This window comes from Macaca nemestrina, chromosome 2 (assembly GCF_043159975.1).
Source record: "Macaca nemestrina isolate mMacNem1 chromosome 2, mMacNem.hap1, whole genome shotgun sequence".
NCBI lineage: Eukaryota > Metazoa > Chordata > Mammalia > Primates > Cercopithecidae > Macaca > Macaca nemestrina.
Genome location: NC_092126.1, coordinates 148,321,883 through 148,349,609, shown reverse-complemented (window position 1 = coordinate 148,349,609; position 27,727 = coordinate 148,321,883). Strand labels below are relative to the sequence as shown.

General features: G+C 46.9%; 1 protein-coding gene and 1 pseudogene across 3 annotated transcripts in view; one reads left to right on the top strand and one right to left on the bottom strand.

The window, feature by feature from the left end:
* Nucleotides 1-715: 715 nt before the first annotated feature.
* LOC105477661 (LHFPL tetraspan subfamily member 4) overlaps nucleotides 716-27,727 on the top strand; it is a 54,241-nt gene continuing 27,229 nt past the window's right edge. The window contains exons 1-2 of one of the 3 annotated variants that reach the window (XM_071092131.1): nucleotides 716-864; nucleotides 1,788-2,276. In XM_071092131.1, the coding sequence (XP_070948232.1) occupies nucleotides 1,871-2,276 (406 nt within the window). In that variant the 5' untranslated portion in view covers nucleotides 716-864; nucleotides 1,788-1,870. The remainder of the gene's footprint in view (nucleotides 865-1,787; nucleotides 2,277-27,727) is intronic. The other 2 variants (XM_071092129.1, XM_011734253.3) reach the window with 2 other exon arrangements.
* On the bottom strand, nucleotides 14,556-15,049 carry LOC105477660 (small ribosomal subunit protein uS13-like; annotated as a pseudogene).

Sequence of the window (27,727 nt, the reverse complement as noted above, 5' to 3'; positions counted from 1 at the left end):
GACCTAACCCTGTGCCTGGTCTTTGATGCTTTTTCCTTAACACATCTTTATGGTGTGCCTTTGTTCTTTAACACATCTTTATGGTGTGCCTACTTCACACCAGGCGCTGGGCTGGGGGCAGGGGAGAGTGTAGGGAGGGAAACCAAAAATGTCCCAGCCCCTTTCTCTCCTGTCCCCTAGTACTCACTCTGGGTCCCGTTCCCCAGGCCTCCCTCCTTGCCCTAGCAGCCAACGAATCCCCATCGCAGGCGTGGGCTGCTACCAGTTTAGGGGCTTCCCTCTCCCAGGGGTGTTGGCAGTTTCCTAGGAGACTCTGGGAACCTTCAACGCCTCCAAGACCTAAAGGACTGAAAGCGTAATGGTGCAACTTCAGGCACTGTGATAGGTTCTAGGGGAGGTAATTGGGAGTAAGAGATCCAGTTCAAATCCTATCAAATAATACCCCCTCCAGCCCCTCCCCCCACTCCCATAGGCTTTGTGGGGCCTCACAGCCCCTCAGCTCAAGCTGGAAGAAGGAAGTCCCCTACACCAGGGGGCCCTACTGTGGAGGGGTGCTTGCTGCCCCGGCTGGGGGACCCCAGGGATCGTGGCCACCCTTCCCCCCAACTGCCAGAACCAGGAGCACCCTTTCCTGGTTCCGCCCCGCCCCGTCCCGCACGCCCGCGCGGGAGCGCGCCTCCGCCGGGCCGCGCCGGTGCACGAGAGCGCGCGCCTCGGCGCGGGAGCGCGCCCCGGGGAGAACCCGAGCAAGATGGAGGCCGCGCAGAGGCCGCCGCCTGGGCCGAGGCAGCCGCTGCTGGGAGCGCCGAGCCGCGGCGCCTAGGCCGTGCCAGTCCCGGATCCGCTACCCTCGACCGTGCCCAGGTTGGTCTCCCCGCACCCTTTCCCTGCGGCCGCAGCCTCGCGCGCGTCCGGCCTGGGCGCGGGGCAGCCGCCCCCCCCAACCCCGGCCCTACTCGGGCCCGGCCGCTCCCCAGCCCCCCGGGGACAGCCCCTGCCCACCGCCTGCTCCTCGCGGGCCCCGCTGCCCACCAGCCCCGGTCTTTCGGTCCTTTGGCCTGGAAACCCCCTCTCCCCAAACCTGGCCCGCCAATCCTAGGCTCCCTCCAGCCTACCTCCAGCCCTGGCTTCTGAGGACAGCCCCCCCTCCTCGCCCAGTGTCCAGCAGTCCCAGCCCCCGACCCCCCTCTAGTTGTATCCTAATTCTGCCACTTTGCCCTCTTAGACCCTCATACCAGCCCCCATTCCCCGTCCCAGCCCCCATATCACCTTCCCAACCACCCAGTCCCAGCCTCTTAAATTGCTTCTTCCCCCATCCTAGAAGCGCCCACCACCGCCTCATAGTCCCTTCCTAGACACCCAATACCAGACCTCCTTCTACCCCTTAATACCAGTCCCCAAATTCCCTTCCGAGCTCCCTAAATTCAGCCCCTCTGCTAGTCCTCCAATACCAGTCTCCAGCCTCCATTCCACCTCCCCCTGTCCCCTCCTACTCTCCTAATACCAGCTCCCAAACCCCCTCCTCAACTCCCCCATGGCCACTTTCAAGCACCTTCCCCTACCCCTTCCAGGTCTCATATCCCCATCCCAGGCTCCCCCCAACTTTCTCATGGCCCCTTCCTAGGCCCCCAATAGGAGACCTTTGCCAGTCCCCCTAGACACCGCCTCAACACTCTCATGACCCCTTCCTCTCTCCCCTTATCAGCTCCCAGACGCCCCCAGCTCTGCCCCAGACCCCGCCCTCGCGGGTTCCTTGACTCAGGGCCGCTTCTCGCGTGCGTCCCCAGCTCCCGCCCGACAGCCCGGCGCTCCGTCCCGGGCCGGCGGCCCCCGCCAGGCGCCGCCGCCGCCGGCCCCGCCTCCGGGCACCATGCTGCCCTCGCAGGAGGCCTCCAAGCTCTACCACGAGCACTACATGCGGAACTCGCGGGCCATCGGCGTGCTGTGGGCCATCTTCACCATCTGCTTCGCCATCATCAACGTGGTGGTCTTCATCCAGCCCTACTGGGTGGGCGACAGCGTGAGCACCCCCAAGCCTGGCTACTTCGGCCTCTTCCACTACTGCGTGGGCAGCGGGCTGGCGGGCCGCGAGCTCACCTGCCGGGGCTCCTTCACCGACTTCAGCACCATCCCGTCCAGCGCCTTCAAGGCGGCCGCCTTCTTCGTGCTGCTCTCCATGGTGCTGATCCTCGGCTGCATCACCTGCTTTGCGCTTTTCTTCTTCTGCAACACAGCTACGGTCTACAAGATCTGCGCCTGGATGCAGCTCTTGGCAGGTAGGGGAGGGGTTGGGCGGAACCCCCAGAACAAGCGCCGGGGACGGGTCTCCTTCCTGCCAGGTCCCCTTCCTGAAGGAGTCAGGTAGATTTTGCTTCTCTGTGTTAAGACACTCACCTCCTTGGCTGACGGACCCTCAGTGGGTACTGGGGAGGGGGTGCGCTGGATAAAGACACCTTAGGGCAGGGGACAGAGCCTTGGGACTAGATAGGTGGGTCTGTGTGCTTGGATATGGGTAGACTGCATTTATTGCTGGGCTAGCATTAAGTTAGTGTCTCCAAGGGTCTCTGTTGGCTGTCTTGGGGGAAATATTTATCTGAATGAGGGGTTACTGTAGGTTTGATCGATTTCTATTATGTTGAAAAAAAGCATAAAAGGTGAATCAAGAGATCTGGCTTGGACTTTTAACTTGCTGACACTATCAACTTGGATGTTTCACTTTACTTCTCTGAGGCTCAGTTTCCTCATCTGTAAAACAGTGGAGAAGGTGCCAAAAGGACAAATGAAAGAGTGTTTTGTAACCTTTAAAATGCTGTGATAAGGGCGAGAGGCTGTCTATTGTGCTTATCCAATGTTTTGAGATGTGAGTGGTCAAAAGCATTGGGTGACATGGGTCTCTGGAGGGCAGGTCTCCATCCCCACCTCCCGCCCCTGCACCATGCAGGAAAGTTCTGGTGCCATGCCCAATGGGAGTGAGTCCCTGGGACCCTCCAAAATGTTTGACCAAGGCAGTCATCTTACCCTAAGAACCAGAGAAGGGCCTTTTGGGAATGAGAAATGCTGAGACAATTTTTCAGGACCCATTAGAGTCCCCCACTTCCACCCACCTTTCGATCAGAGATAGATTTTGAAGACTCAGCAACTTAGGCTTTTGCCTAATTGCTGGCAGGGAAGAGAGTTGGGCTGAGGAAAGTGGGGCCAGGGGATGGGAGGGGTGGGGGAGGAGAGCTGGTGAAGGGAAAAGTTTGGAGTCTTCCAGGGATGAGAAGGAGAAGGGGAAAATGTGATTGTCATGCTGCAGAGATGGTTTTTTAAAATAAGCACCTCAGGACATTCAACAAGTGACTGCCATTCCAAAAGAGACCCCCTGGAGGAGGCATTATATCACTTTCTGATGATTCCATTGCTCAGAGCATTGCAGGGAATTAACTTTGGAACATGGAGTGTAATCACTTGAATATCATCATTGAGGAGAGACCTCTATCTTTTAAATGAGGACTGTAACTTTTGGAAATGGCTGGAAGTCACTCCAGGTCAAGCATAGAGAATACAATGGGTCATCAAATTGATAATTGTCACTTGAAATGACAGCCACGGTGTGAGGACAAAGTCATGAGGCTGGTCTGTTTCCACAAGAGGACTTTTACAAATGCAGGGAGGAATTACTGCCTCATTGGAAGAATTGCCCAAACTCCTAAAAGGACTACTTTGAAGAAGGCAGATGTGGACATCCTAATGGGCTTGTTTCAAATTCATCTCACTCAACTCAATTTAGATGTGGATCTTTGAAGAGGATGAGAAAGGTGAACTATAGGATGTGAGGGGTATGGCTCCATACTTCTCTGTGGTACCCATGGAGGTGATATTATGTATTTCCGTTCTATTTCTCCTGCAAAGGCAAGCTGGAACCCTCAATTCATCAACCTTAATCTGGAGTCTGCAGATGAGTTGCTGACCTCTTGGCATTCAAATTCTCTGTAATCTGTGTGGGTTTAATCTTGGGGATTTGATGAATTGTCCAACAACCCCCATATAATAATAGAATTTCAGGCACCTTAGAGATCAGCTCCTTCAAATCCCACCTTCCCCTCCCCCTGTTTTAGAGAGAGGAAACTGAGTATAGAGATGGGAAGGGCTTACTTGAGATCACATAGCTGGTAAGGGAGGAAGCTAGTTCTACAGCCAGGGGTTCTTGACTTCTGGCCCAGGGCACTTTTCCTTGCATTACTGCCCTACCCATGTGGGCTGAGGGGGCAGTTGGCAGAGTTGGGCAGTTTATTCCACTTTGTTCAGAGATTTCTGAGTTCTTTGGGTGGGTGACTGATTCACTTTGCTTAATAAAGTGACACCAGGCCAGAGGCCAGAGCACTGGACTACAAGTCTTGGGGGTGGGGGTTCTTGGCTGACTTGGGTCTGTGACTCACCATGCATTGTTAAGTAAGCCTTTTAGTTTAAATCTCAATTTCCCATTTGTACAATAGGGGACTGGGAACAGGTAGATAAGGTGATTTAAAGTATCTCTTGGCCAGGCATGGTGGCTCACACCTATAATCCCAGCACTTTGGGAGGTTGAGGTGGGAAGACTGCTTGAGGCTAGGAGTTGGAGACTAGCCTGGCCAACATAGCGAGACCCTGTCTCTGCAAAAAATAACATAAAATAAATAAAAAATTAAGTATCTCTTTCAGCCCTGTGGGGATCCTGGGACAACTCTTTCATCAAGATCATTCCATTCAGAAAGTGATAAATCAGTCATCCTCAGAGGAACTGTGGAGAATCAAAGGGCTCTGTTTGTGTCACATAAGAATTAAAGTGCTTATCATATGATTTTGTACCTGTTAACTTTTTTTTTTTTTTTTTTTTTTTAATTTTGAGACGGAGTTTCACTCTTGTTGCCCAGGCTGGAGTGCAATGGCACCATCTCGGCTCACTGCAACCTCCACCTCCTGGGTTCAAGTGATTCTCCTAACTCAGCCTCCCGAGTAGCTGGAATTACAGGCGCCTGCCACAATGCCTGGCTAATTTTTTGTATTTTTAGTAGAGATAGGGTTTCACCATGTTGGCCAGGCTGGTCTCAAACTCCTGATCTCAGGTGATCCACCCGCCTTGGCCTCCCAAAGTGCTGGGATTACAGGTGTGAGCCACCGCGCCTGGCCTGTTCCTGTTAACTTTTATTCAAGTATTTTGGGGTCCTCTGAGTGCAGAGCATGGGGGCATTGGGAAAATACAAAAAGATATGTATTCTTTTGTTTGTTCTTCACCTGCTCTGAAACCATCCCTATGCTTAGTCCTGTAATACTGATATGCGTAAGATGTCATCCCTGTCTCCAAGGATCTTAGGTCTATAAAATGCAATCCCTGCTCTCAGGAAGCATACTGTCTGGTTAAGTCACTATATTAGTCAGCAGTCTTTCAGTGGCGAACGACAGAAACCCAACTCGAGCTGGCTTAAATAAATTAGAAAAAAATAAACAAGCTAGAGTTTATCGGCTCACTTAATTTGAAAGTCAGGAGTATTTGGCTTTGGGCATGGACAGATCCAGATGCTCACATCATGCCATGAAGAATCTGTCTCTCTCCATTTCTTGGTGCCTCTGTGCTCACTCATTTTAAATCCATTTCTGTCTTCAAGGTGACAAATAAGGCTACTAGTAGATCTAATTTACATTGTTTCAGCTTAGCGGTGCCTGTGGAAAAAGAATAATTCGAGCAAACGTTCCAGGGCTGAGCCAGATTGGCCCCGCTTGGTCAAATGTCCACCTCTTAATTAATCATGGTGACTTTGTCTAAGGCCTGAGCGCATACTTATCCTCGGAACCGCACATGGACTGATAGTGGAGAAAGATCAGTTCCCTCAAAGATAAATCAAGTGTGAGCACCGGAAGAGGCGTAGCATGGGCAAGACAAGTGCCAACAGAAGTTTTCCTCTGGGCAGTCTGAGCACTAATATGTGCGGGCTGGAAATGCTGTGGAAACCCAGAGCAGCAGAGGGGGCTGCCAGCTTAGTTGGGAAGTGAGGCTTGAGCTGGGTGGGGTGTTACCAGGTGGGAGGTATGAACGAGCATCCTGAATGGAGAGGAAGATCGTGGGCAAAGACATAGCAGTGAGAAAGACACATCTAGGGCCGGGCGCGGTGGCTCAAGCCTGTAATCCCAGCACTTTGGGAGGCCGAGACGGGCGGATCACGAGGTCAGGAGATCGAGACCATCCTGGCTAACACAGTGAAACCCCGTCTCTACTAAAAATACAAAAACTTAGCCGGGCGAGGTGGTGGGTGCCTGTAGTCCCAGCTACTCGGGAGGCTGAGGCAGGAGAATGGCGTGAACCCGGGAGGCGGAGCTTGCAGTGAGCTGAGATCCGGCCACTGCACTCCAGCCTGGGTGACAGAGCGAGACTCCGTCTCAAAAAAAAAAAAAAAAAAAAAAAAGAGAAAGACACATCTGGCTTGAGTGTGGCATCCACATAGGGGAGCAGCATGAGGAGAGGCGAGGAAGGAATTATGGGGGCCACAGTATGCTGGGTCAAAGAATTTCAACTTTAATCAGCAGCAGTTGGATGCTACTATGACTTATTATTATTAAAGAAAAATAGCTAACATTTTACATGCATTATATAATTTGATCCTCACAACAATCTTGTGGAGTAGGTACCATTATTCATATTTTATAGGTGAGAAAGCTGAGCCTCAAAGAGGAAAAAGTCATTTGTCCAAGGTCATACAGTTGGTAAGTGGTGGAGCCTGAATTGTAACTTCATATGTCTGACTCTAAAACCTGAGATCAGCCAGGCTTGGTGGCTCATGTCTGTAATCCCAGAATTTTGAGAGGCTGAGGCAGGCAGATCACTTGAGCCCAGGAGTTCAAGACAAGCCTGGGCAACATGGTGAAACCCTGTCTCTACAAAAAATACAAAAATTAGCCAGGCGTGATGGCATGTGCCTGTAGTCCCAGCTACTCAGGAGGCTGAGGCGGGAGGATTGCTTGAGCCTGGGAGGTGGAGGTTGCAGTGAGCCATGATCATACCACTGCACTCCAGCCTGCACAACAGAGCGAGACCCTGTCTCAAAAAAATGAAACAAAACAAAACAAAGAACAAAAATTCCTGAGATCTTGGTTAAAGGAGGATTAATGGTGGGGATAGTGACATGTTTTTGCCAGAAGAGTCAACTGCTAACTAAGTACAGAGGCAGGATATCTCTGCTACTTTTTTACCTGGTTGTTCCCATTTACTAAGAATATCCAATGTGCCAGCTTCTATGCTAGACATTTTCACACTCATTGTCGTTTAATCCTCATCTGTTAAAATAACTTGCTCCAACGTCACACATTTAATAAAAGGTGGAACTGAAACTCAACACAAGTCTAATACAGATCTAGAACCTGTTTGTATCACTGAACTGGAACCTAAGAAGTGAATACACAAATCACAGAACTATAAGCTCCATAGGCTAAATGTTACCTGTGGGCCCGGTGTAGTTAGCCAGGGAACACTCTCAACTGGGTTAGAGATTCAAGCTGAAGTATGGTTAAGGGTCGGGGTGCCAGGATAAGTATGTGCTAGTCGCGTAAGATCACAGGATTATGGCCAGGCACAGTGGCTCTGGCTTATAATCCCAGCATTTTCAAAGGCTGAGGCAGAAGGGTTGCTTGAGGCTAGGAGTTCGAGACCAGCCTGGGCAACATAGTGAGACCCCATCTCTACAAATAATTTAAAAATTAGCCAGATGTGGTGGCACTCACCTGTGGTCCCAGCTACTCAGGAGGCTGAGGTGGGAGGATTGCTTGAGCTCGAGAGGTTGAGGCTGCAGTGAGCCATGATCACGCCACGGCACTCTAGCCTGGGCAACAGAGCCAGACTGTGTCTCAAAAATAAAACAAAACGAACAAAGAATAAAGGACTTAGAATCCCTGCTCTGCCACTTTCCAACTGTGGGCCTTGGAGAAATGGGTTTGCCTCTCTGAATCTCAGTTTCTTCATCTGTAAAAACAGAGATTATCATTGCACTTGCTTTGGAAATGAAGGGGGTAAAAATGCTGAGTGTGGTCCTGGTGTATGAGAAGCATTCGATAAATAGTCGCTGTTACTCTTGTGACATAGTCTGAGGGAAGAGCAGTTTATGAGGGATCCTTGATACTTAGCGTTTGGACTTGCCAGGATGACCAAAGGGCTTAAGAAGGCATAAACTGTCAGCTGGAAAGAGTCTTATCAACCCACTTCCCCAGCTCTCTCATTTTAAAGATGTAAGGACTGGGTCTGAGTCTCAGAGAGAAGGGACAAGTTCGTGGTGACACAGTGAGACTTGTACCCAGACCTCTCCTCATTCCATGGAAGGGAGGTGATTCTGACCACATTCATTCAATACTAAGTGCTCTGGTGCCTGGACCACAACAGAGAATAAAATGTGTAGAATGGAATGGAAGCTGGTGGACCCTGGAGGTGGGAGGTGGCAGGAAGTGGGGTTTGGGGGACCTACAAGTGAGTACCTTTCAGCCTTCCAGATGTGTGTTCTTTTTTTTCTTTTTCTTTTTTTTTTTGAGACCGAGTCTCCCTCTGTCACCCAGGCTGGAGTGCAGTGGTGCGATCTCAGCTCACTGCAATCTCTGTCTCCCAGGTTCAAGTGATTCTCCAGCCTCAGCCTACTGAGTAGCTGGGATTACAGGCACATGCCACCACACCTGGCTAATTTTTTGTATTTTCAGTAGAGACGGGGTTTCACCACGTTGGCCACAACATGTTAGGTCTCAAACTCCTGACGTCAAGTGATCCACTGGCCTCGGCCTCCCAAAGTGCTGGGATTACAGGCATGAGCCACTGCACCTGGCCCAGATGTGTGTTCTTAATTATCAGGGTCTCCGGACTAGGAACCTCAACCAGGAACTCCGATCACTGTGGCATCGAATATTCATCTACATTTCTTTCCATTTCTTTCTTTCTTTTCTTTTATTTGAAACTGTGCCTGGCTCTGTCACCCAGGCTGGGATGCAGTGGTGCAATCATGGCTCACTGTAACCTTGGGCTCCTGGGCTTAAGCAATCCTCCCACCTCAGCCCCCTCAGTAGCTAGAACTACAGGCACACACCACCATGCCTTGTTAATTATTTTATTTTATTATTTTTGAGACAGAGTCTCGCTCTGTTGTCCAGGCTGGAGTGCAGTGGCATGATCTTGGCTCACTGCAACCTCCACCTCCTGGGTTCAAGCAATTTTTAGCTAATTTTTTAGTAGAGATGGGGTTTCACCATGTTGGCCAGACTGGTCTTGAACTCCTGTGATCTTGAACTCCAGAGCACTCAAGTGATCTGCTCGCCTCAGCCTTTATTCTATTTTTTTTTTTTTTAGATGGAGTCTCGCTCTGTCACCCAGGCTGGAGTGCAGTGGCCGGATCTCAGCTCACTGCAAGCTCCGCCTCCCGGATTTACTCCATTCTCTTGCCTCAGCCTCCCGAATAGCTGGGACTACAGGCGCCCTTCACCTCGCCTGGCTAGTTTTTTGTATTTTTTAGTAGAGACAGGGTTTCACCGTGTTAGCCAGGATAGTCTCGATCTCCTGACCTTGTGATACGCCCATCTCGGCCTCCCAAAGTGCTGGGATTACAGGCTTGAGCCACCGCGCCCAGCCTATTCTATTTTTTGTAGAGACAGGGTCTCACTATGTTTCCCAGACTATTCAACTCTTGGTCTCAAGTGATCCTCCCACCTCAGCCTCCCAAAGTGCTGGAATTACAGCCTGAGCCACCGCTCCCAGCACATTGCCCTGGGCCTTGTTTCAGATTTGATTTGGGATTTTATTCTTCCACTGTCTTTGTTGTATGTGCATGATACTGATAAACACATTGAGAGAATTTCTTTCCTCTTTCCCTCCTCCTCTCCCTCTTTCCTCTGTTCCTCTCTCATTTCTTTCTTCCTCCCCCAACCCTCCCTTCCTTCCTTCCTCTCTCTTTTTTTTTTTTTTGAGACAGAGTCTTGCTCTGTCTCCCAGGCTGGAGTGCAGTGGCCCGATCTCGGCTCACTACAGCCTCCACCTCCCAGGTTCAAGTGATTCTCCTGCCTCAGCCTCCCGAGTAGCTGGGACTACAGGCGTCCGTCACCACTCCCGGCTAATTTTTGTATTTTTAGTAGAGATGGGGTTTCACCATATTGGCCAGGCTGGTCTCGAACTCCTGACTTTGTGATCTGCCCGCCTCGGCCTCCCAAAGTGCTGGGATTACAGGCTTGAGCCACCGTGCCCGACCTCTCTCTCTCTTTTTAGTACTTTTGAGTTGCTGTTTTACCTTCTTTCCTCTCTTCTGTTCTCCTTTCCTTTCCTCCCTTTACTTTTGCCTCACTTCCCTCTCCCCGCCCCTCTTCTTTTCTTTCTCACATCAACCTTTACTGACGGTGTTGTGTGTGTGTCAGACACTGTGCTAGCCTCTAGAAATCCTGAGTAAGAATCCTTGCTCCCAGGGAGCTCATAGTCTGATGGGAGAGGCAGGAACAAAAACAGATCGTCACAATATGGTACAATACATGAAACGGGAGATTCATGCACAGGATATTCTGAGGGCAGGGAGGGGACTTCGAACACAGTTAAAGAGAGCCAGGGAAGTCTTCCCAAAAGGGTAACATTTGAGCTGAGTCTTAAAGGATGAGTAGGAAAGAGGAACAGGATGATCAAAGGCATGGAGGTAGGAATAGCTGCTGTGTCTGGGGACTTTAAGCAACTAGGCCAGGAAAGGTAAGAGTTGAGACTGGGGAAGTGGGCCAGAACTGGACTGTAGAGACCTTCTAAGTCATGGTAAGGAGTTTAAACTTTATTTGGGTGTTTTTTTTTTTTTTTTTTTTTTGCTTGTTTTGAGACACAGTCTCACTCTATGGGCCCGGTCTGGAGTGCAGTGGTGTGATCTCGTCTCACTGCAACCTCTACCTCCCGGGTTCAACCTCTATCTCCTGCTTCAGCCTCCCAAGTAGCTGGGACTATAGATGCCCACCACCATGCCTAGCTAATTTTTGTATTTTTAGTAGAGACAGGGTTTCACCGTGTTGGCCAGGCTGGTCTTGAACTCCTGACCTTGGGTAATCCACCTACCTCGGTCTCCCAAAGTACTGGGATCACAGGCATGAGCCACCATGCCTGAACCTAGACTTTTATTTGTAGACAGCAGTTCATTGTTGAAGGGTTTAAAAAAATTTTTTATTTTAATTATTTCCAGACTTTTGACTTTTTGGAAAAGTAATACAAGTACACAAGACAAAATTTGGAAAGTAAAAAGGGTACACAGGCAGACATAAGTCTCCTTTCCATCCTCACTCCCACTTGTTTCTCTCAGAGACAACCCCCATTACCAGTTTCTTGAGTACCCTTTCCAAGAAATTTCTTAAATATACAAGCAAATGCAAATAGTGTTTTTACATAATTAGTGTATTATTTATCTATAGCTGTATAACAAATTACCCCAAGCTGGGCACACGGGCGCTCATCTGTAATCCTGGCACTTTGGGAGGCTAAGGTGGGCTGATCACTTGAGACCAGGAGTTTGAGACCAGCCTGGGCAACATGGTGAAACTCCATCTCTACAAAAACTAGCTAGGCAGCCGGGCGCGGTGGCTCACGCCTGTAATCCCAGCACTTTGGGAGGCCGAGGCGGGCGGATCACAAGGTCAGGAGATCGAGACCACGGTGAAACCCCGTCTCTACTAAAAATACAAAAAATTAGCCGGGCGCGGTGGCGGGCGCCTGTAGTCCCAGCTACTCAGGAGGCTGAGGCAGGAGAATGGCGTGAACCCGGGAGGCGGAGCTTGCAGTGAGCCGAGATCGCACCACTGCACTCCAGCCTGGGCGACAGAGCGAGACTCCGTCTCAAAAAAAAAAAAAAAAAAAAAAAAAAAAAAAAAAAACTAGCTAGGCATGGTGGCACACGCCTGTAATCCCAGCTACTCAGTAGGCTGAGATGGGAGCATCACCTGAGCCCAGAAAGGTCAAGGCTGCATTGAGCTGTGATTGTGCCACTGCACTCCAGCCTGGGTGATAGAGTGAGATGTTCCCTAAAACAAAAAACAAAAAAACCCAAAAACAAAAACAAACAAATCACCTCAAAATGTAGTCGCCTGAATCAACAAGCATTTATGATCTTTGTTTCTATAAAGTCACAGTACTTTGGGAGCAGCTTAGATGGGCAGGTAGCTGTGACTCAGGGTCTCTGATGATGTTGCAACCAAGACCTCAGCTGGGGCTACAGTTATCCTAAGGATAACTGGGTTAGAGGACCCACTTTTAAGTTCATTCATGTGGGTGCTGGCAGGAGACCTGAGAATGAGTGCTCCGAGAGAGAAAAAGGAAGAAGCCACACTGCCCACCCCCTTTTTGTGGTATCAATTGTATTGAGATATAATTCGTATGTCATATAATTCACCCATATCAAGTGAACTGTTACATGGTTTTTAGTACATTCACGGAGTTATGCAACCATGGCCACAACCAGTTTTAGGATATTTTTCATTACCTCAAGAAGAAACCTTATATACTTTAGCTATCACCCCTTAACCCCTGACCCCCCATTCTCCTCAGCCCTAAGCAACCAGTAATTTACTTTCTGTCTCTATGTATTAGCCTATTCTAGACACTTCATATAAATGGGGTCATATAACATGTGACTTTTTTTTTTTTTTTTTTTTTTTTTGAGATAGGGCCTTGCTCTGTTACCCAGGCTAGAGTATAGTGTTGCACTCATAGCTCACTGCAGCCTCAATCTCTTGGGCTCAAGCAATCCTTCCACCTCAGCCTCTCAAGTAACTGGGACTACTGGCACGTGTCACCATGCCCGGCTAATTTTTTAAATTTTTAGTAGAAACAAGGTCTCTCTGTGTTGCCCAGGCTGGTCTTGAACTCTTGAACTCAAGCAATTCTTCTGCCTCGATCTCCCAAAGCCACCACACCGGGGTACTATATAGTCTTTTGTGACTGACCTTTTTCACTTAGTATAGCACTTTCAAGGTTCATTCATGTTAGAGCACATATCAGTATTTTATTTCTTTTTATGGCTGAATAATATCCCCTTGAATGGACATACTATGTTTTGTTTATCCGTTCATCAGCTGATGGACATTTGGGTTGTTCCACCTTTTGGCTATTATGAAGAATGCTATAAACATTTGTATACAAGTTTTTTTTTTTTTTTCTTTTTGAGATAGAGTATTGCTCTGTTGCCCAGGCTGAAGTGCAGTGGTGCGATCTTACCTCACTGCAACCTGCACCACCTGAGTTCAAGTGATTCTTGTGCCTTAACCTCCCAAGTAGCTGGGATTATAGGCACACGCCACCACGCTTGGCTAATTTTTGCAGTTTTAGTAGAGATGGGGTTTCACCATGTTGGCCAGGCTGGTCTCGATCTCTCAACCTCAGGTGATCCTCCCACCTTGGCCTCCCAAAGTGCTGGAATTACCGGCATGAGCCACCATGCCTGGCCTTGTGTATAAGTTTCTAGGTAGATACATGCCTTCATTTCTCTTGGGTACATACCTAGAAGTAGAATTGCCTGGACAAATGGGAACTCTGTATTTAAAATTTTGAGAAACTGACAGATTTTCCCAAAGTGGCTTGCCAAATCCAAGATCACAAAGATTTACCCCTATGTTTTCTTCTAAAGGTTTTGTAGTTTTGGCTCGTACATTTAGGTCTTTGATCTACCTTTTTTTTTTTTCTTTGAGGCGAAGTTTTGCTCTGTCACCCAGGTTGGAGTGCAGTGGTGCAATCTCAACTCACTGCAACCTCTGCCCTCCAGGTTCAAGCGATTCTCTTGCCTCAGCCTCCCTATTAGCTGGGATTACAGGCACATGCCACCACACCTGGCTAATTTCTGTATTATTAGTAGAGACAGGTTTTCACCATGTTGGCTAGGCTGGTCTCAAACTCCTGACCTCAGGTGATCCACCTGCCTTGGCCTCCCAAATTGCTGGGATTACAGGCGTGAGCCACACTGCCTGGCCTTTGATCCACTTTGAGTTAATTTTTGTATATGGTGTGAGATACGGGGTCCAACATCATTCTTTTGCATGTGGCTATTCAGTTTCCTAGCACCAAGATTGTTCTTTTTCTGTTGAATTGTTCTGGTATCCTTGTCAAATGTTAATTGACCATAGATACATAGATTGCTTTCTAGACTCTCAATTCTATTCAATTGATCTGTATATCTATATATCTATCCTTATGCCAGAACAGACTGTCTTTTAAAAAATTTTATTTTACCGGGCACAGTCTTGATTACTGTCACTTTCTAGTCAGTTTGAAATCAGACAGTGTGAGTCCTCCAACTTCGTTCTTCATTTTCAAGGTTATTCTGGTTATCACACTGCCTTTTATGTCCTGATAGCAGACATCACACACCATCACTTCTGCCACACTCTATTACAAGAAATAAGTTCCTAAATCCAGCCCACATTCTAGAGGAGGAGAATTAGGATCCTTCTCTTGAAGGGAGGAATGTCAAAGAATTTGTGGACATATTTTCAAGCCACTGCTAATGGTAATATACTAAACACTTGGTTCTGTGGCTTGCTTTTTTTTTTTTTTGTATATAAACTATTTATTAACAGACAAAGCCTACAGACTTATTTCTTCTTGGACACACCACGGTACGGCCACGGCGGCCAGTGGTCTTGGTGTGCTGGCCTCGGACACGAAGGCCCCAGAAGTGGCGCAGCCCTCTATGGGCCCGAATCTTCTTCAGTCGCTCCAGGTCTTCACGGAGCTTGTTGTCCAGACCATTGGCTAGGACCTGGCTATATTTTCCATCCTTTACATCCTTCTATCTGTTCAAGAACCAGTCTGGGATCTTGTACTGGCGTGGATTCTGCATAATGGTGATCACACGTTCCACCTCATCCTCAGTGAGTTCTCCCGCCCTCTTGGTGAGGTCAATGTCTGCTTTCCTCAACACCACATGAGCATATCTTCGGCCCACACCCTTAATGGCAGTGATGGCAAAGGCTATTTTCCGCCGCCCATCGATGTTGGTGTCGAGTACTCGCAAAATATGCTGAACTTTTCAGGGATCACTAGAGACATGGCGGCAGCACAAGCGGCCGCGTGTAGGCCTCCTGTGGAAGCGTGGCTTGCTTTTTTACTCAACAATACATCTTGGAGATAGTTCTATATCAGTGTATAAAGAGCCACCTTTTTCTTAACAACTGCATAATAAACTTTTCTATAGATGCATCATAATTTAATTAATATTTATTTACAATATTTTGCTATAATGCTTCAGTGAATAATGTTATATGTAAATTATAATATCTAATACATATGTAAGTATAAGGATAAAGCCCTAGAAGGGGAATTGCTGGATTAAGTGGTATATACATTTACAATTTCACAGACCTATCAACAGTGTCCTTCACAGAGGTTGCACAAAGTCACACTCCCATAAGCAATGTATGATCGTACCTGTTTCTCCATGTCTTTGCCAACTGAGTGTGTTATCAAATATTTCATTTTTTCCACCCTGATAGAAAACACTCTCTTATTGTTGTAATTTGCCTTTCTGTTATTATCAATGAGATTGAATACCTCTTTTATATATGTAATTGTTATATATATGTATATTTTTTTAACTGTCATTTCTTAAATTTTGAAAATCAATGTAATGGCATTTTTCCACTTTGATTTGTAAGAGCTCTTTATATACTAAGAAAGGTAGCCTTCTGTGTGTGAGATGAGTTACAAATATTGCTTCTCAGTTTATCTTTTGACTTTGTCTATGGATTTTTCCCCCATGGGGAAATTGTTTTCTTTTTACTATAAGCAAATCATCAATTCCCTCTTTTATGGTTGCTGGGTTTAGTGTTATACCTAGAAAGGCTCTGAAGTGTTTCAAGTCTGAGGGGAACATGATTGGATCTGGTTGCTGGTGAAGAGGATGGATTGGAGGTATCAGGAGGATAAGGGTTGAACTATTCTTTTTTTATTTTTTTCGAGACAAAGTCTCACTCTATTGCCCAGGCTAGAGTGCAGTGGCGCAATCTCGGCTCCCTGCAACCTCCACCTCCTGGGTTCAAACAATTCTTCTGCTTTAGCCTCCCAAGTAGCTGGGACTACAGGTGCCCACCACCACACCCAGCTAATTTTCATATTTTTTAGTCGAGATGGGGTTTTGCCATGTTGGCCAGGCTGGTCTGGAATTCCTGACCTCAAGTGATCCACCCGCCTCAGCCTCCTAAAGTGCTAGATTACAGGTGTGAGCCACCACGCCCGGCCCCAGAGGAGTTTAATGCATTATGAGTGCCCTGGATCAGTAATCTGTACCTGGCACATAGGTGCTTAATTAATGTCTGTTGAATGAATGAATGAATGATGATACCTGATTTAAGTCTCAGCTCTGCCACCCATTCCTTTGGAGGCAGCACAGTTTAGTGGTCAGAAAACCTGAATTTGGGCTGGGTGTGGTGGCTCACATCTATAATCCCAGCACTTTAAGAGGCCGAGGTGGGCAGGTCACCTGAGGTCAGGAGTTCGAGACCAGCCTGGCCAACATGGTGAAATCCTATGTCTACTAAAAATACAAAAATTAGTTGGGCATGGTGGCATATGCCTGTAATCCCAGCTACTCAGGAGGCTGAGGCAGGAGAATCGCTTGAACTGGGAAGGAGGAGGTTGCAGTGAGCCAAGATTGTGCCATTGCACTCCAGCCTGAGTGACAGAGCAAGACTCCATTAAAAAAAAAAAAAAAGAAAGAAAACCTGAATTTAAATTCTGACTGTGGTGTTACCAACTAAGTGTTCTCAGGAATATTACCTGATTTCTGAGTCTCAGTTTACTCACCTGTAAAATGGGGACAATAATAATAACTGCCTCATGGCGCTGTTGAAGGATTGATTGTGAATTTGTGTGCACACCACGGCAGAAACAAAACATTTATTAATTTTAGCGATTATTATTTGTTGTTGTGTGACCAGAACCAAATCACTTTGGCTTCAACTTTCCAATATTCCATGGCCTGTGCTAGAACAAGGGAGAAAGGGTTGAAAAGTGGGAACAGTTGGGAGAGGAGCCTGGAGAAGTAGTTAGAGCTGGCTTATGGAGGGCCTTGACCGTGGCTTTGGAGTTCAGGTCTTATTCCTAAATGATGAACAATCACTTTCAGGCATGGGAATGACCAGGGTCAGATGTGGGTTTAAAAGGATGACTTGGGAGGCTGCTATGGAGAATGGACCAGTTGGAGGCTCGATGGAAGCAGGGAGCCCGGGAAGAAGGCGGTCCAGGTGAGAGATGCCAAGGATGGTGGAGGGAGAGGAGGAGAAAGATTGGAGACCTATTTAGAAGACCAATGGGTGTGTTGGGTTCGAGGACAAGGCAGTTCTTATGATGACTCCAAGTTTCTTACGGATAATTGGGTCTGTGGAGTGACATTCACAAAGGACATAGGATGAAGAACAGACCTGGGGTGGAGGAAGAGAAGGTCTGTTTGGGAAACACTGATTTTGAGGTTCTTATGGGATATGCAAGAGGAAAGGTCCAATGAATGTTACTGCGGTCTGGGGATGAGGAGAAGGTCTCAGCTGTGGATGGAGATTTGAGGCATCATCGTATGAATCTGAGCATAGACGAAATTGCCCAAGGAGAATGTATGGAGGGAGAAGAGACAGCCTAGGGAACAGCAACCTTAAGGAGCAGGTGGAGGAGGAGGAGTCAGAAAAACCAACTGCGAGACAGGAGTCAGAGCAGGAGGAGGCAAATTAGCAACTGAGGGCCTGAGGAAGATAGGCTCGAGGAAGGCCACATGTCTGCAGGAGAAGGTGGACTTGGAAGGGATGGGGAGAGCAGCGGGAGGATTTTCACCAAATCCTAGAGGTGTATGTGGCAGAGCCAGCCTAGGACAATAGGGTGACCCCGAGGAGGGACAGATGCCAAGGTTATTAACAGGCTGTGGACTCCGTGCAGGCTGGGCCTAGGGTGGCAGATGAGAGTAAATGCTGTTACCAAATAATTACCGCACAAAGTGATGGCGGTTCCATCTCTCCACAAGTCATCTGTGATGCCAGATGCCAGTATTTGTGTTCCCAACAGTGCCCCCCTCCAAAACTGTGAGCCCCTCAAGGTCTGGAACCATGAGTTGAGACTGAATGACTTAGAGGAAGAGTGTCCCAGGGAGAAGGGGTGAATTTGACACGTTTTCAGGGACAGAAAGGATGGCAGTGCAGCCAGAGTGCAAGCGAGAGGCTGAATGGCTCCAGAGGAAATGGAGGGAGGCTGGGGCCTGGAAGCCACTGTCAGCTGTTGTCAGGAATTTACTCTGAATGCCATGGAGAGAGAGAGTTAAGTAGGGGAGCTAGTTTCTTTCTTCTCTTTGAGACAGGGTCTTGCTCTGTTGCCCAGGCTGCAGTACAGTGGCACGATCATAGCTCACTGTAACCTCAAATTCCTGGGCTCAAGTGATCCTCGCATCTCAGCCTTCTGAGTAGCTGGGATTACAGGCTCACACTACCACACCTGGCTAACTTTTTTTTTTTTTTTTTGAGGCGGAGTCTGGCTCTGCCACCCAGGTTGGAATGCAGGGGCGTGATCTCGGTTCACTGCAAGCTCCGCCTCCCAGGTTCACGCCATTCTCCTGCCTCAGACTCCTGCTAAATTTTATTTTACAGATGGGTCTCATTATGTTGCCCAGGCTGATCTCAAATTCCTGGCCTCAAGCAATCCTCTCATTTCACTCTTCCAAAGTGCTGGGATTACAGGCATGAGCCACTGTGCTTGGCCATGATACCATTTGTTTTTGAATGTTCATTCTGGATGCTGAATGGGGAACAGGTGACGGTGGGGCAAGGGTAGAAGCAGAGAAACTAGTGTGAAGGTGACTGTGGTGATCAGGGAGGAAGGTCATGGATCTTGGAGCCAGGTGGTAGCTGGCAGTGGAAATGGAGAGAAGGGGTCTGGTGCTGGACGTTTTTTGGAGGTTGAGCCAGTCAGCCTTGCAAATGGATTGGGTGTGGGAGGTGAGGGAAAGGGAGGATCTAGGATACCTCCCAGGCTGGCCTCAGCATCTAGGTTGTTGGATGGGACAGGAGTCACCTCATAGGAGCTGATAGGGGCATTAAGATTGGTCCTGGATGGCTCAGATTTTAAAAGGAGAAGGTCGGTCTCCCTTGTAAGATAAGCCCCTGGCCCTGGATGGGCAGGAACAGAGCCGGGTGCTCAGACCTGGTAGGGAGGGCCTGTGGACAGGCATCTCCAACCCACCTCCTGAACTTCCTTCTCCTAGGGGATCTCCCTGTGAGACAATTGTTACCACGGCCCCCTTGTGTCCTGGGGAAGCCATTCCCTTTGAAAGCTGTGGCCCCCCTGGCCAGACCTGGTGGCTCACGCCTGTAATCCCAGCACTTTGGGTGAGGTGGGCAGATCACCTGAAGTCAGGAGTTCAAGACCAGCCTGGGCAACATGGTGAAACACTCTCTCTAAAAAAATATAAAAATTAGCTGAGTGTGGTGGCGTGTGGCTGTAGTCCCAGCTACTCAGGAAGCTGAGGCAGGAGAATCGCTTGAACCTGGTAGGCAGAGGTTGCAGTGAGCCAAGATCACGCCACTGCACTCTAGCCTGGGCGATAAGAGTGAGACTCTATCTCAAAAAAATAATAATAATAAAAATAAAAATAAATGAAAGCAAGCAAGCAAGCAAGTTGTGGCCCTAGTGTGGACAGAAATCATTCACTGGACTCCCCTCAGTTCCAAAACCAGCCAGGTCCTTCTGGAAAAACCTTCCTAAATTGAAGGAGAGATTGTCAGAGGACACAAGCAGCTGGCTGTGTATTCTGTGCTACACTGATTCTTTGTATATCTCACCTTTTCTAAGAGTTTTATTGCTTTTAAAAAATTATCATTGTTCTTTGTGGAAAAATTGGAGAATATATTTTGAGCAGAATTACACCCATAGTCTTACTCTCTCAGCAATAGTCATTCTTAACTGCATGGTCTATGCTCGTAACAGTATAGAGTGCTGGTTAGAAGCAGGCTGTCTGGGTCCAAATCCTGCAACTTACCAGTTGTGTGACCCTGGATAACTTGGATAACCTCAAACCTCTTGCACCTCAGTGTCCTCATCTGTAAAAAGAAGATAATAACAGTATCTATGCCATAGAGTTGTAGGGATTAAATGAACTAGCATGTGTAAAGTACTTATAGTGCCTGGCATGGTAAATTCTATAATTTGCTGTCAGTGTGTGAACATTTTTCCCAAAAAGAAATTACGTTATGTGTTATTTTAAAAAGTCTTTTGAGACCTAACACATCATGAGTATTTCTTATATATGATTAAATCTTCCTCAATATACTTTTAGTAGCTGAGTAACACTCCGTGATATGAAAGAGCTGTATTCCCGTATCGATATAGTAGGGGTTTTTGTCTTTCCTCCCTTCCTTCATTATTTCTCCTCCCCTTGCTCTTATACCCTTCCTCCTCCTCTTTTTCTTTTTCCCCTCCCTCTTCCTCTTTTATAAACAGCAATGTGATGAACATCCTCATAGTTAAATCTTAGAGGACATCTGTGAACATTTTCTTATGATAAATTCCTGGAAATTGCCAAGCTCAGTCAAAAGGGGTTTAAAGGTTTCATTTTTCTGTTTTTGAGATTAATCCACGATTTCTATAAGTTACATTTGACCTCTGCATTGCCTGTCTTTGCTGCTTTAATGATTTCATTCCAAGTGAACGAAAATCTCTGGCAATAGTCATTTACTAGCAGTCAACTCCCACCCACTTTATGGTTTCTGTCAGTAATTTATTTACCTGGCTTCAAATTCAAAAGGTGCAACAGGTTATCAGAGAAACATCTCCTCCAGCTACCCAATGCCCCTCTTTAGAAGGAGCCAGGGTTGTCAGTGTCTTATAAATACGTCTGAAAATATTTTATGTACCTGCAAGAAAATACACCCCCACATACATATGATTTCCCGCCTCTATTGCAATGGGAACGTTGTGCAGTATTTGTTACTGTGAGCCTTGCCTTTCACTCAGCAGGGTATCCGGACATCATTCCACATCAGCACATAAGGAGCTTCCTCATTCTCTTTAATGACTGATTATATTATTGAATGCTACTACAAAGGGGCACTATACCTAATCAGTTACCTATTGGTGGGCATTTAAGTTATTTCCAATGTTTATTTCTTACACATCATGGTTTGCATCCCTTTTTTTTTTTTTTTTTTTTTTTTTAAGAAAAGTCTTGCTCTGTCACCCAGGCTGGAGTGCAATGGGACAATCTCAGCTCACTGTAACCTCTGCATCTCAGGTTCAAACGATTCTCCTGCCTCTCAAGTAGCTGAGACTACTGCATGGTGGCATGCACCGCCATGCCCAGCTAATTTTTTGGTATTTTTTGTAGAGACAGGGTTTGCCATGTTGCCCAGGTTGGTCTCAAACCCCTGGGCTCAAGCGATCCATCTGCCTCAGCCTCCCAGAGTGCTGGAATTACAGGTGTGAGCCTCTGTGCCTGACCCTATGCAACCTTTTTTTTTTTTAAAGTCATACATCTACAGCCCAAAGAAAATCACAAAGTGAACATGACTATGAAAAAAGCACCCAGGTCATAAACCTCATTCCTCCTTCCAGTCACTCCTCCAGGTAATCCTGACCTTTTTTTTTTTTTTTTTTTTTTGAGACGGAGTCTCGCTCTGTTGCCCAGGCTGGAGTGCAGTGGCGTGATCTCAGCTCCCTATAAGCTCCGCCTCCCGGGTTCATGCCATTCTCCTGCCTCAGCCTCCTGAGTAGCTGGGACTACAGGCGTCCACCACCATATCCAGCTAATTTTTTGTATTTTTAGTAGAGACGGGGTTTCACCGTGTTAGCCAGGATGGTCTGAATGACCTGGTGATCTGCCCACCTTGGCCTCCCAAAGTGCTGGGATTACAGGCGTGAGCCACTGCACCCGGCCTGACTTTTAATCCTATAGACTGGTTTTGCCTCTTTTTGAAATGTATATAAACGGAATCACACTTTTGCTTCACATTATGATTGTAAAATTCATCCAGGTTGTTGCAGGTAGCCACAGTTTGTCCATCTTCACTGCTGTATACTATTTCATTGGATTAAACTGCACAATTTATTTATCCATTACATTGTTAATAGACATTCGTGTTTTTTCCAATTTGGGACTGTGAGTAAAGCTCCTACGAACCTTCTAGCACATACGTTTTGGTGAACTCATCTACACAGTTCAGCTGGGGACAGCCTGAAAAGAGGGGTCTGGGTCTAGGGGATGGTTCAGTGGGTTCAGCCCCAGCTGATGCTACGGCAAGCAGCTTTTGGAGACTGTAATACCTGGGGTGCTGGAATATCTTCCAGTGCCTGCCCCCTTTGAACTTGTAGACTTTTTCGTTCTCTTGCTGAGGAGGGTCCTAGTACACAGGGGACACGTGGCGTGGGGTGGGCGAGCGAAGGCTCCTTTGGTAGCTTCTGCAGCCCCGCACTGTCCTCTGGTGCCCCTGCAGCAGCAGAATCTTCTGCCCCCACTGAGGCCTGTTTCTTCCCTCTTGCTGAGTTTCCATCTGCAGGGCCTGGGGGACAGGGACCCAGGTGAAAAAGCGGGAGGTGGCAGATCAGAGAGGCCACATCAGGGGAGAAGGGACTGGGGCCTCCAGAGAGTCTGTTCAAAGACAGAAGACCCTGAGCACACCCAGCCTGATCCCCTGTAACAGGTGGCAGTTGTGTTGAGTCATGCACAGTGGGGCAACCGAACACAAAAAAGGCCTCCCTCTAGGAGTGCCCAGCTCAGCAGGGGCCTCTTGAGGATGGTGTAACAGTGTTTTAATGAAACTATTAAAAAGCTAAGCATAGGCCAGGCACGGTGCCTCATGAATGTAACCCCAGCACTTTGGGAGGCCAAGGAGGGAGGCTTGAGGCCAAGAGTTTGAGACAAGCCCAGAAAGAGAGTGAGACTCCATTTCTACAAAAAATTTAAAAATTAGCTGGGTGTGGTGGCTTGTGCTTCTAGTCCCAGCTACTGGGGAGGCTGAGGCAGGAGGATCACTTGAGCCCAGTTGTTTGAGGCTGCAGTGAGCTATGATCACACCACTGTACTCCAGCCTGGGTGAGAGATCAGGACCTTGTCTCTGAAGTATAATAATAATAACAATAACTCAAGGCTGGGCATGACGGCTCATGCCTGTAATCCCAGCACTTTGTGAGGCCGAGGCGGGCGGATCACCTGAGGTCAGGAGTTCAAGACCAGCCTGGCCAACATGGTGAAACCTCGTCTCTACTAAAAATACTTTTAAAATTAGCTGGGCATAGTGGTGCACGCCTGTAATGCCAGCTACTCAGGAGGCTGAGGCACAAGAATTGCTTGAACCTAGGAGGCAGAGGTTGCAGTGAGCCGAGATTGCGCCACTGCACTCCAGCCTGGGTGACAGAGTGAGACTCCATCTCAAAACAACAACTAAAAAAACAATAGCTCAGCGTAAAATGCATTATGAAAAGGCTTTACACAAAGGTACATTGGTAGTACAAGCTTTAATGAAAACAAGCACCTGGGTGTAAAGTGTATGTTCTCTTATTCTTTACCCCTTCTTAGACTCATCCTAGTTTGTTTTTTTTTTTTTTTTTTGAGACAGAGTCTCACTCTGTCGCCCAGGCTGGAGTGCAGTGGCCGGATCTCAGCTCACTGCAAGCTTCGCCTCCCGGGTTTACGCCATTCTCCTGCCTCAGCCTCCCGAGTAGCTGGGAGTACAGGCGCCCGCCACCTCGCCCGGCTAGTTTTTTTTGTATTTTTTAGTAGAGACGGGGTTTCACCGTGTTAGCCAGGATGGTCTCGATCTCCTGACCTCGTGATCTGCCCGTCTCGGCCTCCCAAAGTGCTGGGATTACAGGCTTGAGCCACCACGCCCGGCCTGACTCATCCTAGTTTTATTCCCTAAACTCAAGTAATCTTCTTCCTTTGAACTCTAGATTTTGTTTTTTTGTTTTGTTTTTTTTTTTTTTGTCTTTCTTTTCTCTTCTTTTCTTTTTTCTTTTCTTTTCTTTTTTCTTTTCTTTCTTTCTTTTCTTTCTCGCTCTGTTATCCAGGCTGGAGTGCAGTGGCCCATCTTGGCTCACTGCAACCTCCCCTTCCCAGGTTCAAACAATTCTCCCGCCTCAGCCTCCCAAGTAGCTGTGATTACAGGTGCACATCACCATGCCTGCCTAATGTTTGTATTTTTAGTAGAGACGGGGTTTCACCATGTTGGCCAGGCTGGTCTCGAATTGTTATTTCAGATGATCCACCTGCCTCGGTCTCCCAAAATCCTGGGATTACAGGCATGAGCCGCCATGCCCAGCAGAGTTTCTTAGTTCTTAAAAGCTCTCCTTCCCCGCCTCCTTCCCTGTCTCCCCCATGCCACTTTTCAGAGGTAACCGTCATTAAGCTGCTTCTGTATTCTTCCAGAAATGCTTATAGATACGCAAGCTTATATGCAGGCATAGCTCGTTTTATTGTGCTTTGCTTTATTACGCTTTACAGATACTGCATTTTTAATAAATTGAAGGTTTGTGGCAACCCTGAGTCGATCAAGTCTGTCGGTGCCCACTTTGTGGCTCTGTGTCACATTTTTGGAATTTTCACACTATCTCAAACTTTTCTATTATGATTATACCTTTTATGGTGATCTGTGATTAGTGATCTTTGATGTTACTATTGTAATTGTTTTGGGGCACCATGAACTGCACCCATATAACACAGCAAACTTCATAAATAAATGTAAGTATTTTGATTGCTCCACCTGCTGGCTATTCCCCTGTCTCTCTCCCTCCTTTGGCTTCCCTATTCCCTGAGACACAGCAGTTTTGAAATTAGGCCAATTAGTAACCCTGCAATGGCCTCTAAGTGTTCAAGTGAAAGGAAGAATCATACATCTCTCACGTTAAGTCAAAAGATTAAAATGTGGGCTGGGCACGGTGGCTCACGCCTGTTATCCCAGCACTTTGCAGGAGGCTGAGGCAGGAGGATTTCTTGAGATCAGAAGTTCAAGACCATCCTGGGCAAATAGTAAGACTGTCTCTAAAAAATAAGTAAATAAATAAATATTAAAAAAACAAAAGCTGTTAATGATGAAGTAGTGAGGAAGGCATGTCAAAACTGAGATAAGCCAAAAGTGAGGGCTCTTGTGCCAGTTGGCCAAGTTGTGAATGCAAAGGAAAAGTTCTTGAATGAAATAAAGTGCTACTCCAGTGAACACATGAATGATGAGAAAGAAAACAGCGCTATTTCAGATACAGAGAAAGCCTTAGTAGTCTGGAGAGAAGATCAAACAAGTCATAGCATTCCTTTAAGCCAAAGCCTAATCCAGAGCAAGGCCCTAACTCTGTTCCATTCTGTGAAGATTGAGAGAGGTGAAGAAGCTGCAGAAGAAATGTTGGAAGCTAGCAGAGGTTGGTTCATGTGGTTTAATAAAATGAGCCATTTCCATAGCATAAAAGTGCAAGGTGAAGCAGCAGGTGCTGATGTAGAAGCTACAGCAAGTCACTAGAAGATCTGGCTAAGATCACTGATGAAGATGGCTAGACTAAACAACAGATTTTCAGTGTAGATGAAACAGTCTTCTGTTGGAAGAAGATGCCATCTAGGTCTTTCATAGCTAGAGAGGAGAAGTCAGTGCCTGGCTTTAAAGCTTCAAAGGACAGGCTGACTCTCATGTTAGGGACCCATGCAGCTGGTGACTTTAAGTTGAAGCCAGTGCTCGTTTACCATTTGAAAATTCTAGGGCCCTTAAGAATTATGCTAAATCTATTCTGCCTGTGTTCTATAAATGGAACAACAAAGCCTGAATGATAGCACATGTGTTTACAGCATGGTTTACTAACTATTTTAAGTCCACTGTTGAGACCTATTGCTCAGGATAGAAAAAAAAATATTCCTTTCAAAATATTAGTGCTCATTTACAATGCACCTGGTCACACAAGTGCTCTCAGGAAGACGTACAAGGAGATTAATGCTGTTTTCATGCCTGCTAACACAATATCCATTCTGTAGTCCATGGGTCAAGGAGTAATTTTGACTTTCAAGTCTTATTATTTAAGAAATACATTTTGAAAGGCGATAGCTGCCATAGATAAGTGGTTCCTCTGTTGGATCTGGGCAAAGCAAATTGAAAGCCTTATGGAAAGAATTTACCACTCTAGATGTGCCATTAAGAACATTGGTGATTCATGGCCGGGCGCGGTGGCTCACATCTGTAATCCCAGCACTTTGGGAGGCCAAGGTGGGCGGATCACAAGATCACGAGTTCAAGACCAGCCTGGCCAACGTGGTGAAACCCCGTCTCTACTAAAAATACAAAAATTAACTGGGTGTAGTGGTGGCACCTGTAGTCCCAGCTACTCGGGAGACTGAGGCAGAAGAATCGCTTGAACCTGGGAGGTGGAGGTTACAGTGAGCTGAGATCGTGCCACTGCACTCCAGCCTGGGTGAGAGAGTGAGACTCCATATAAAAAAAAAAAAAATTGGTGATTTTCCTGAACCCGGGAGGTGGAGGTTGCAGTGAGCCAAGATCATGCCACTGCACTCCAGCCTGGGCCACAGAGTGCAACTCCATTTCAAAAAAAAAAAAAAAGTAAAAAGGTTGAGGGGCCGGGTGCAGTGGCTCATGCCTGTAGTCCCAGCACTTTGGGAGGTCAAGGTGGGCAGATCACCTGAGGTCAGGAGTTCAAGACCAGCCTGGCTAACATGGTGAAACCCCATCTCTACCAAAAATACAAAAATTAGCCAGTGTGGTGGCACACACCTGTAATCCCAGCTACTCGGGAGGTGGAGGCAGGAGAATTGTTTGAACCCGGGAGACGGAGGTTGCAGTGAGCTGAGATTGTGCCACTGCAGTGCAGCCTGGGCAACAGAGCAAGACTCCATCTCAAAAAATATATAATAATAATAATAATAATAATAATAATAAATGGAACATTGGTGCTTCATGAGAGGAGGTCAAAATATCAACATGAACAGGAGTTTGAAAGAGGTTAATTCCAACCCTTATGGATGACTTTGAGGGGCTTAAGACTTCAGTGGAGGAAGTAACTGAAGATGTGGTGAAAATAGCAAGAGAACTAGCATTAGAAGTGGAGCCTGCTGATGGGCCTGAATTGCTGCAATCTCATGATCAGACTTGAATGGATGAGGAGTTGCTTCTTATGGATGAGCAGAGAGTGGTTTCTTGAGATGGAATCTACTCCTGGTGAAGATGCTGTGAGCACTGTTGAAATGCCCACAAAAGATTTAAAATATTACATAAACTTAGTTGATAAAGCAGGAGTAGGGTTTAAGAGGATTGATTCCATTGTTGAAAGAAGTTCTGTAGATAAAATGCTATCAAACAGTATCATATGCTACTGAGTAAAGTTTTGTGAAAGAGTCAATCGACGTGGCAAACTTCATTGTTATCTTATTTTCAGAAATTGCTACAGCTATTCAAACCTTCATTACAACTTGCTGAAGGCTGGCTCAGATGATAATTTAGCAATAAAGTATTTTAAAAATAAGGTATATACATTGGGTTTTTTAAAGACATATGCTATTGCACACTATTAGAGTATAGTGTAAACATGACTTTATATGCACTGGGAAACCAGATAATTTGTGTGACTTGCTTTATTGCAATATTTGCTTTATTATGGTGGTCTGGAACCAAACTTGCAATATCCCCAGGGTATGCCCATGCATGTGGTGTGTGTGTGTGTGTGTGTTATTTGAAAAATTAATTTTTACAATTATTGGTTTTCTGGGTTTTTAAAAAAATTATTCCATCACAC